The 11,697-nt window shown below is 42.0% G+C and overlaps 1 protein-coding gene across 1 annotated transcript in view; it reads left to right on the forward strand.

Annotated features, from left to right (window-relative positions):
• MAP4K5 (mitogen-activated protein kinase kinase kinase kinase 5) overlaps nt 1-11,339 on the forward strand; it is a 60,709-nt gene extending 49,370 nt beyond the window's left edge. Inside the window, exons 25-33 of the mRNA XM_041410239.1 lie at nt 6-120; nt 253-311; nt 1,626-1,729; nt 3,371-3,548; nt 4,880-4,948; nt 5,361-5,453; nt 6,011-6,081; nt 6,788-6,843; nt 8,251-11,339. Of these exons, the coding sequence (XP_041266173.1) occupies nt 6-120; nt 253-311; nt 1,626-1,729; nt 3,371-3,548; nt 4,880-4,948; nt 5,361-5,453; nt 6,011-6,081; nt 6,788-6,843; nt 8,251-8,338 (833 nt within the window). The 3' untranslated portion in view covers nt 8,339-11,339. The remainder of the gene's footprint in view (nt 1-5; nt 121-252; nt 312-1,625; nt 1,730-3,370; nt 3,549-4,879; nt 4,949-5,360; nt 5,454-6,010; nt 6,082-6,787; nt 6,844-8,250) is intronic.
• The last annotated feature ends 358 nt before the right edge of the window (nt 11,340-11,697 follow it).

Here is an 11,697-nt window from a genome sequence, read left to right on the forward strand (position 1 = left end):
TGCAGGGAAAACATTCCAGCTCTACTCCCATAATTTAATAGCACTGTTTGAACAAGCCAAAAAAACAGGATTAGCTGCTCATATTCAAACCCACAGATTTCCTGACAAAATATTACCAAGGTACAAACCTTTCACTTATAGACAATTATGAATAAGTGAAAATAGCCATAAATTGTGTTGGTGCTGTTGAGTTGGTGTGTGAAGGGCCCTGACATCTGTTATTGATGCATTTTTTGGTGATTATTATTCCAGGAAATTTGCCTTAACGACCAAGATCCCTGACACAAAAGGATGCCACAAATGCTGTATAGGTGAGCAGACAAATCCAGCTTTGCCATTTGTTCCCCTGCCCTTTGTGCCTGCACATGGCATGTCTGAAACTCATTTCTTTTTAATAAACTTAAGAGTTCTTTGTTCAGAAAAAAGGCTGAGGGAATTGGGGTGGTTCAGCCTGGAGATGTTCCACAATGACCTAACTGGGGCATTTCAGTGCCTGGAGGAGCTACAGGAAAGATGGAGAGAAACTATTGATGAGAGAGGGAGTGCCAGGCCAAGGGGAATGGCTTCCCACTGCCAGAGGGCAGGCATGGATGGGATATTGGGATTAAATCCTGCCCAGACCCCTGGCACACCCACAAACAGCATTTCTGCTTTGTCACCTTGGCTCGAGGTGTGACCCAGGTCCAACTTTTAGTGAGGAAAACTTGAATATTTGCCACCAAGAAAGGATCAGTAGGAATAAAAATTCAGGCAACCTGGGGAGGGCAGAGCCATAAGTGCAGTTTGAAGGGCACAGAAAGAGTTAAAGCTTGGGAAGTTGTGGATTTGTGCTTTCCTTTCCCTGGTGCTGTGTGAAATCAGAATCCTGGAATTATCAAGGCTGCAAAAGCCCTCTGAGACATTCCATCCATTTCCCCAGCCCAGCACTAACCCACATCCCCAAGTGCCACATCTGCAGATTGCACCTTCCCACCCCTAAAATAGAAATATTAATATTGTAAATATAAATATAAAATATATTATAAAATGTTTTATATATAGTATCTTTTAAAATATAAATATTATATATATATATTGATATAAAGCTGCACGCTTGGAGATCCTGTTCAGCTCATCTGAAATACCCACAACAGCCACATTTACAAATAATTCCTGAAATCAGGCTGCTCCTGTGTCCAGCTGAGCTTAAAAAGCCACCCCCAAACCCTGTCTCTTGTATTCCATGAGCTGTCAGAGCTCCCCAGGAGTTTCCCACCTTCCCTGCCTGGGAATTCATTCCAGTGCCAGCCTGCAGCTTTTCTGCCCGCTCAGCCTCTGAACTGGGACTCCAGGAATGGTTGTTAATTAAAGCTGTAATTGAATTCATCTGCAATGTGGCACAGTGTTAATCGCTGTGGATGTTGGAATGGGAAGGCAGAAGGCAGCAAGTGGGAAGCTGATGGAACAGGATGGGCTTTGAGGTCCCTTCCGAGCCTAATCCTGCCATGATGTGATTTTACAGTGCTGCTTCTTAACTCATTTGTAAAGAGAGCTGTAGGGTTGGGTTCTGGGTTTTTTTTTTTTTTCAAGTATGACTTGACTTGGCTTTAAAGTGACTGTTTTCTGGGGTTTTTTATTGTATGTAGTACGAAATCCCTACACAGGCCACAAGTACCTGTGTGGTGCACTGCAGTCTGGAATTGTCCTGCTCCAGTGGTATGAGCCAATGCAGAAATTCATGTTAATAAAGGTAAGCATTTCCTTTTGGCTGAGTTGAAGAATGATGCAGCTGTTGAAATAACCTTTGCAGAGTTTGGGGTGGAAATACACCCCGGTCTGGTGCCATTTGTGGGTTGTGAGCACTTGAAAAAAATAATGGCTGGACACATTTTGACTCAGAAAATCTTGTGACTGAGGTGATTTAAGTAACAGAAAAGTCATTTCAGTGCTGGATCGAGCCCAGCACTCGCAGCAATGCACCACAATCCACCTCTGCCCAGCTTCAAAAGCAGTGAAAATTCTGCATATTAATACAGTATACAATTTATAAATATACAGTAATACACAGTAATATACAATACATATACACAATATATACAGAATTTATATTCTGTATACAGAGTAGAAATATATAATTTATAAACATACAGTAAAACACAATAGTACAGTAATATACAATACACAATAGATACAAAATTTCTACTCTGTATACAGAGTAGAAATATACTATTCATAAATGTACAGTAATACACAATAATACAGTAATATACAATACATATACACAATATATACAAAATTTATATTCTGTATACAGAGTAGAAATATACAATTTATAAACATACAGTAATACACAATAATACAGTAATATACAATAAAAAATAATACAGTAATATACAATAATATTTATACATATAAATATTTATATAAATATACAGAGTATACTCTGTGTGCTCTGTATAGGTATAAATATACTCTGCATATTTAAATATAATATAAATAAAATATAAACATAAATATGAATGTATTTTCTATTTTATATATCTTATTAAATATAAATAAATGTATTTATAAATAAATATATAATATATAATACCTATAATATTATGCATATTATCATTGAATATATATCTAGTATGTTATTATTATAATAATATAATTATATATGGTAATTAATAATAAATTATTAGTATAATATTATATATTATATCTAAAATAAGATATATAAAATTTATATCTAAAATATATTTAATAAAAGAAATTTAATAAATTCTTTATATATGATATATATTATATATCATATATATTATATACAATATATAATGTATATAATATATAAAATATATCTAATATATAACACATTGATTAAATCTATTTTATTAAATAGATTTATTGTATATTTTATTAATATATAGTTACTACAAATAGTTTATTAATAACATATATTATAAAATATAAATAAATTTAGATTACATATAATATATAATAAATATATACATGTTACATATACACTAATTAAAACATTAAATACATTTTGTTAAATTATTTATTATTCATTTTATTCATATAAATACACTTAATCTAATGATATTAACAGAAACATCCTGTGTATATTTCACTCCGTGCGTGCTGCACAGAGTAAAATCAAGGTAAAAGCAAACTCAGAGCTGCTGTTTTTTCAAGGGAGATGCAGGTTAGATGAAGGAGGAAGCTTTTCACAGAAGGAGTGCTCAGACATTGGAATCACCTGCCCGGGGAGGTGGTGCAGCCCCCATCCCTGGACTGGCTGTGGCGCTGGGTGCCGTGACCTGTTCGAGGTGTTAGAACACGGGTTCTCGTGATCTTGCAGCTCCCTTCCAGCCTAGAAACGCTGTGCTTGTGTTTCCCTTGGCAGCACTTTGACTTCCCGCTGCCCAGCCCGCTGCGCGTGTTCGAGCTGCTGGTGATCCCCGAGCAGGAGTACCCCATGGTGTGCGTGGCCGTCTCCAGGGGCTGCGAGCCCGGCCAGGTGGTGCACTTCGAGACAATCAACCTGAACTCGGCCTCCTCCTGGTTCACCGAGATCGGCCCAGGTGAGGCCGCCTCCTCCGGCTGCTCTGGGGGCTGGGAATGCTGCTGGGAATGCTGCTGGGAATGCTGGGAATGCCTTCCTTGCAGTGCTGTGGAAAGCTTTGGGATTGGCAGCTTCTCTGCCCGGAGCTGATCCCCACATGGAGAGGGACTGGGGACACAGGGAATGGCTGCCACTGCCAGAGGGCAGGGATGGATGGGAGGTTGGGAATTGGGAATTGCCAGAGCAGCTGTGGCTGCCCCTGGATCCCTGGCAGTGCCCAAGGCCAGGCTGGACACTGGGACGCTCTGGCACAGTGGGAGGTGTCCCTGCCATGGCAGGGCTGGCACTGGATGGGATTCAAGGTAATTTCCAATCCCAATTATTCTGTGATTCCCTGATTCTCTGTTGTGCTGACCTGCCCCACATCAGTAGAAGCTATCCTTAGAAAAAACCTTTTATTTTCTAAATTCTCTTAAACATCAGTCAGACCCTGCTGGTTGGGTTCTCCTTTGTGGTTCCATGATCTTTCCTGGGATCCTGCTCTTTGTCCTCCTTTCCTGCATAAGAGCTCCCAGAAATGGATTCTTGTCCATCCTCCAGCCCTTGGGGGAGGGTTGTTATCTTCAGCTGGCTCTTAAAAAGCAAAAATTTGGGTTATTTTTAAGACCTGGTTGATATTTTGCAGCTGCTTTTCTCCTTTGCCTTTGTTGGATGTACAGTGCTCTTTCCTTGGGATCCTGCTCTTTGCCCTCCTTTCCTGCATAAGAGCTCCCAGAAATGGATTCTTGTCCATCCTCCAGCCCTTGGGGGAGGGTTGTTATCTTCAGCTGGCTCTTAAAAAGCAAAAATTTGGGTTATTTTTAAGACCTGGTTGATATTTTGCAGCTGCTTTTCTCCTTTGCCTTTGTTGGATGTACATTTTTGCCTTTAATTATTGCTTTTTAGCAGCTGTAAGAACAACTTCATTAGTAAAAACTAGGAAAAAAAACCTCTTAAACTGTTTATTATCATCACAAAAATCTTTCCAGATGTGGATTTATGGGAAAAGAGTGGGTTTTTAGGAATTAAAAGTCCTTTTGTTTGTTGTGGGCAGGAAGCTGTGCTGAACCATAGCATCAAATGTGTTTTTTCCAGTAAAAGTTGTGTTTTCCTATTAAATACCTGCTTTGAACAGGGAGGTTTGTGCTTCTCCCAGAACATTCTGGGATCTTACAGCCTTTAAAAATCAGAGTAAACAAAAAAAAAAAAAAAAAAAATCAGAGTGACCAGAGCAGAGTGACAAGAGCTTGTGGGGGGAGCAGAGCCTCTTGATGTGACACAAAATATAAAATAATCTGTTTTTTTCCCCAGGCAATCAGCAGTTGGATGCCATTCACGTGACACAGCTGGAGAGAGACACTGTCCTGGTCTGCCTGGACAGTGAGTAACACAAAAATCTCTTGGATAACTCACCACATCTCGTGCAAAACTTGGGTTGCCACAGTTGTTGATTTGAACTTCACCACGAGTTTGGTTTTTTTCTCCTAACATTATTAATTTGTGTTGTAATATTTCCAAAAAGAAAATTTGGCTAAGTGGGATTTCATTCTGGCTTTTGTAATTCCACTTTCCCTCTTGATGTGTGCATCACTCTGTCAGTGTAAAACCACCCCAAGGGGTACAGAGTTTTCTGTATTTATTTTGAGAGAAAGATGCTCTTGGGTTCATTTTAGCAAATGCTGTAGATGTTAAATTTGGGTATTTCTTTGTGCCTAAAAGATGAAATTTGTATTTTACATTTAAATCCTTTTCAGCAGTGGGTTTTAATGCTGATTTTTCTCTTTCTCTTGAGAATATGTGAAAATAGTGAATTTACAAGGGAAATTGAAGTCAAGCAAGAAATTGGCTTCTGAGCTGAGCTTTGATTTCTGCATCGAGTCAGTGGGTGAGTGATTTGCTGCTCTGCTGTCCCTCAGGGGTTTAAGAACTCACTGTTGAAAGCCTGACTGGTTTCTGGTCTTTTCCATAGCAATGAGAACAAAATTTGGGCAGGAAAAAGTGGTTTAGTAATACATAAATCTGTGTTAGCCTTCTAAAAGTTAAGATTTTATTTCAAGTAATAGCACATCCATTTTTTAATAGGGAATAATATTTCAATCAAATTCTCAAGCTGCTGTCTTTAGACAAGCACAGGAGTTTTTTTAAAACTCGAATTGTAGCTGTCAAACAAGAATTGCTGCTGTAATAAACTCTCAGAATCACAGAATTAAATCACTCAGAGCTGGCAGCTCTGTGCTCTCTCCATCCCTGAATGGAAAACTCCCATTTTCCATCATTCATCTGTTTTGAAGTAATTGTAATAACTCAGGTGATGTGTCATTTCCAGCAGCCCACGGTGCTTTGCTTGGCACTGTTTGTTTTTACACTTCCTGAGGGGTTCTCCAGGGGCACTGGGAAAACAAGGATGCAGGGAATGGGGTGTGATGTGTCCCTCCTTTGCAGTGTGCCTTCAGGACAGCGTGCTGGCCTTCTGGAAACATGGCATGCAGGGCAAGAGCTTCAAGTCAGATGAAGTAAGTGATCTCCAGCATCTCCAGTTTAATTCCTCCTGTTCTTTATTTACCACTGGATCTTTGGCTTCTCTCTCTGATGCCTTGAGAAGGCTGCCCCAGAGCAGAGGCTGGATGGAGTTCCAGAATAAAGCAGGGATTGATTCCAAGGATCTCCTCCATGGATCCACCTTGGGCAGCACAAGAGCCCAGCCAGGGCTGCCCCCAAGATGAACCCAAATGGCCCCAAAATGCACGAGCGCTCCCGGGGTCTCTCCCTGGGATCAGCTCTGCTCCATGTGCACATTGCAGTTCAGTGTCCAATTCCAGCTCAGCCCCTGCACTCCCATCCTGCTTGTTTTTCTCTCTGCAGCCCACGGGGTTTGTGCTCCTGGGCTGAGATTTGGATCATTTGTCCTTGGTGCCCAGCTGGAGCAGGAATTGTTTTGTCTCCCTGCTCTGTGCACAGAGCTCACCATGCCCTGATGTGGAGCCCAGCCCCACACACTAAAGCAGCTCAGAATGTGAAAATAGAAAAGCTCAAACCTGAGGCATCATCTCTGCTTCCCAAGTGAGAATGCTCACATTCCACAATGCTTAACACCAATTTATCCATTTCAGTCCTGTTCTTTGCATTAAATTGCATTTGAATGTTTCTTTCCTTCCAACTCAGACCAATAAATTTCCTTTTGCTGCTGAAATGGATCTGAATATCTGCATTTTTCTGCAGGTGACCCAGGAGATATCTGATGAAACCAGGGTTTTCCGCCTGCTGGGCTCAGACAGGTAATCCCCCTGCAGAAACAGAAACCTTTTGTTTTATTTAAACCAGCTTTTCTAGTTCCCAGCTGGGCCTGGCTTCCAGCCCAGCTCTGTCTGTGGGCACCAAGTGTCAGGAAGGGAGGAGAGATGCTCTGGGCTTGCAGGGTGCCCAGTGCACTTGTGGAAAAGCCTGCTCCTGGGTTTGGATTGTCCTGGTGAGCTGGGAATTACCTTGGCAGCAGCCAGTTAAAAACAACCCTGGCTGGTCTGGAAATAGCAAACCAGAACTCACTCAGGTTTTAGTCCCAGTGATCCAAGTCCACACATTTTCCATAAGATCCAGCTGATCCCTTCCAGCTGCACAGGTGGGGAGAGGTGCAGCTGTCTCCAGGTTTGCAGCCTGAGCAGAAGCTGCCCCAGGCTCCAGGCTGGACACCTTCACTTGTGGATTCTCAGCCAGCCAGGGGGATAAATGTAGGAATAGACAGGGATGAGTGCAGCAATCACTTCAGCCACAGAATTCCACACTGGTGTGGCTTGGAAGGGACTCTGAAGCTCTTCTATTCCACTCCTGGGCAGGGCCACCTTCCACTAGCCCAGGTGGCTCAGAGCCTTGAAGACCTTCAGCTCTTGAATCCCTGATCCTCCGCTCCCTCATCTGGCCTTGGAAGTGCCAAACCCTTTGGTTTGTATTTTCCATCTCTGTACAAATGGAGCAGGAGTTTTCCTGCCATTCCAGTGAGATGTGGATCACCTTTTTACCTTGAATCACTCCAGAGCTGCTTGGGTACAGAGGTGAGGATCAGGGACAGAGGCTGTTCAGAGACTTCATTTGGAAACTCTTGGAGGGAAACAAAAAGCAGAGACAAGATTAATCCTAAAAACAACAGGAATTGGTGCAGAGAAATGCTCAGCATTTGGGAGGGAGTGGGGAGCTCAAAGGCCCAACCAGCTGATGGTCAAGGTCCAGCAGTGTTCAGTGTGCCAAGACAAGTGGAGAATCATTTTCCAGAGTGGCCCACAGGAACGTGATCCAACAGGACAAAGGCAGGGATGGGGTTCAGTGATCCTTTTGAAGCCATAAGGTGATAAATATTTAGGAGGGAGGAGAATTGTTGAGGTTGCTTATCAGAAGATGTAGGAGGGATAAACATTTGGGCTGTAGATGAATGGGATCATGGAATTACAGAATGGATCGGGTTGGAAGGGACCTTAAAAATCATCCAGCTCCAACCCTTCCACTATATCTTGAGTGTTTTTATCAGAAGTGATGCTGGAAAATGAGGGAACTGGTTAAAGAATGAAACACCCAAGATATCTGGGAGAACCTCTGTCTCCAATCTGTAGAACCCCCTGAGTTTCCTCCTCTGGAGTCACACCCAGAGCTGTTCTTTGCCCCTAACTGTGGATCCCGTTTGTGTTTGGTTGCAGAGTGGTTGTGCTGGAGAGCAGGCCCACAGAAAACCCCACAGCTCACAGCAACCTCTACATCCTGGCTGGACATGAGAACAGCTACTGAGCAGCACCCACCCCAAAGAGCAGAGGGGACTGGCCACGCTGGGACCCAGGAGCTGCAGGAAACCGGGACTTGGCCGCTTCTCGTCTGACACCCGAGCTGTCTTGGGGTTTAGGGTGGGAATCAATCCATTTTTGCAGCTGGGAACAGCTGGTTCTGTCTCTTGCCACTGTGTGGTTGGTTATGTCGAGTTTGCTTAATAAAAGCTGAGATAAAGAGCCCTTTACTCGTTAGTTCTAGGGAAACAGAGCCTTGAAACTTGTTCTGCAGTAAAGGTGCCATAAACTGTTAAATATTTCCCTTCCCTTGGGTTTTCCTTTTATTCTGTAGATACAGATCTAGTGCTGGCTGTTGCCCTGTTTTATACTGAGTCTTATTCTTAATAAAACAAAGATTTGTGTAGGAAGTGAAAGTATCTGCAGAGCTTTTTGGTTTTAAATCTGCCATGGGGTATGGCTTTGTATAATAGACTATTTAATCCTTATTTATTAATCTGCTGCTAGGATGGGGTAATGTCTAACTTTTAGCAAAGGAAGGTTGCAGAGCAGCTTACTTTTTTTTTTTTTTTTTTTTTTTTACAATTGTATAAAGATTTGATTATTCTTTTTCCTTGTAGGGATGTAGTGCATTACTGAGGGGTGTGTTACCGTGTTGGGTGATCATGTAAAAAAAATGCAGTTTTGTACAACAAAGTATTTTGTACCGATTTTTCTGCCTGCAGAATTGCCATAAAAGGGATTTTCTTACTTCCTAGACGTAGGGTGTGTGTACACAAAGTAGAATATTGATATCAGACCTGTTGCTCCTGGGTGGCTGTGTACAATATCCACGTGTGTGTGCGCGTGTGCACGTGTGTGAAGTTGCCTGGCAGTGTGTATATTTTATATATATATTTATACATATATATATAAAAATGTACAAAACATATATGCTTTATTTTCATAAATTAGGGATAAGCCTTGTGACATGAAGTGGAAATTGTAGCAGGTCATCATCCTTAATGAATGAAAGTATCATGTATCCAACTGCCCACGACGTGTGGTTTATTTATGCTGTTCCAGAGGGGAGCCTGGAGCCACAGCTGAGCCTGAGCAGCATTCCAGCTGCTGTGCTTTGGGGATGGCTGCTGCCCCAGCTGTGAGTATAAATAAACATGATAAGAACCAGTATTCTGTATCCAAGCTTTGATCACTTTTTGGTCACCTGCAATTTTTTTAATCCTTTCTCTTTCTCCATTGAAGAGTCACATCGGTTCCTTTTGTCTTCCTCATTAATTAAAATTCTTGAGGTACCATTAAATATAGACTGACTCCAGGAGAGCATCTGGTTTTACTACCTCACATTACCCTGCTGGCTTTGATGTGAACACTCCTCGGGCAGGTGCAGAATTCCAATGCTCAGAAACGTTGGAATTGAAGGGGTTTTTAATTAAATGCCTGTTCAGCTCCTGAGATCTGCTGCCTAGGAAGGAGAAGCTGGAATTCCCAGGTCATTTGAGCAGAGCAGGAAAGGTGTGTGAGAGCTGGGAGTGGTTTGGTGCTGTGTTGGCATCGGGCTCCATGATCCATAATTTAACAGGGAGGGAATTGTCTGGGCCCACGTGATGGCTCAGGGAAGGTCCAGAGGGGGAAACAGCCCTGCACACATTCAGCATTTTAGCCACTGTCATTCAAAACTAATTCTTGCTGACTTGACATCCAAATCAAGTCAAGCTTTTCAGTTCTGACACTGTGTCAAAGCTTAAAAAGTACTAAGTGTACAGATGAAATTTATGGATCACTCCACAGAGCATGAAAAATGTGCTTTAGGGATGGTCAGCTGGAATTGGCTCAGCAGTATTAACAGCAGGACGTGTGATTTTTTTGTCTTTTAAAGGGGTTCTCTAGTATTGAAATTACTTCTCCACAGGTAACAGTGACTGGTGATTAACCTCAAACGGTGCCTCTCCTGGTCTTTAAAACAAAAATTAAGGTGAAGTGAAGCACCAGGTGTAGATATTGTAGAGCAAACACTTCTTAATTTACCTCATTCACTACAGAAGGTAATTTCAGCTTCATCTTTGAAAACACTTAAAGGAGATCTCTAAAAGACTAGAGAAACCTGTAAATAAAATCTGGATATTTATGGGGAATAACTGGAGTAAATAACTCTTAGGTCATGACACTGTCATGCAGAAATAACGAGCTGAAAGTCTTTTTCTTTGACACGAATTGCTGATGTTTTGCTGGATCATAAAGAATAAACTTAGGAAAGTCCTCGTTTAATCAAACCCTTTTTAGCTGTTGAAGCATTTCTAATGGCATGTTGTGAAATGCTTAGTGCTGGTTTCATAGACAGTGGCATTTTTTGGCATGATCTGCAAGATGCTGTTTCCTAGTGTAAAACCTCACTTTTGTTCCGTACCACAGAGCAGATTTGTGTGTTCCAGCCAGCCTCAGTGACTCTGATCAGTATAATTTGTGTTTGACTGTTTAATTTAGTCTGGTATTGTCTGTACCTTTGTTTTTGTGGAATTTAAACCAGGCTTGAGAAGTTTAAATAAGGGGAGCTTGGGGGTGATGAAGCAAAAGCTTGCTCAGCCCCTCCTTCCTCGCTCAACATTTATCAAAATTTTAATTATTGGATGCACGAGGTCATGTACCCGACTTGAAAGCCTTAAAACAGGCTCCCAGAGCTCTTGGAAGTACAGACAGCATGGGAAGAGCAGTCTGTGGATTAATCTCTTTGGATTTCCTAACCAAATTCCTTGCAAGTAAAAAATACAGCTGGAATTGTGCTGACATCTCTGTAAAGAAGAAAGGTACAACGCATCAGGGGAGCCACGGTGTCTCTGGATGGAAAGGACAAGACTGGGAGACTCTGAAATGTGCTTTTTTTTACCTTGTTTCGTCGTTAGGTGTAACTGAGACTCATAACTGCACTCGTTCAGTTTGTGTAACCAGGCTTTGTTCCACGGGAATTTCTGTTGCAGTTCAGTCTATGCCAAATAAACTGCTTTATTTGATTTGTGCTTGGTGGCTCGCTGGGAACAATACCTTGTCAGAGGGCTCTGGGGAGGATCCAGCCAGCTCCAGATCTTCAGGGATCTGCCAAGGTAGAGGGAAAAGGAGACTGAAAAAATAATGTAATGAACGTGGCTTTGGACAACACAACTGCCAGTTACTGGCAGTTATATTTATAAATAAATATACAGCAATATTCCCCCTCTGCAGGAGATGGTTAGGGGGGTCAATCTTGGCAGCTGGAATGTGAGGACTGCACATCCCTGATGAATGTGGCTTGGGAAGAAAAATAATTAGTGGGTCTTTGTTCTGAGTTGGGAAGCACCTCAGGAAAGGACTGGGGAGGGAGGAGGCATGAGA

This window comes from Onychostruthus taczanowskii, unplaced genomic scaffold, assembly GCF_017590055.1.
Source record: "Onychostruthus taczanowskii isolate IOZ18803 unplaced genomic scaffold, ASM1759005v1 scaffold100, whole genome shotgun sequence".
In the NCBI taxonomy this organism is placed as follows: Eukaryota; Metazoa; Chordata; class Aves; order Passeriformes; family Passeridae; genus Onychostruthus; species Onychostruthus taczanowskii.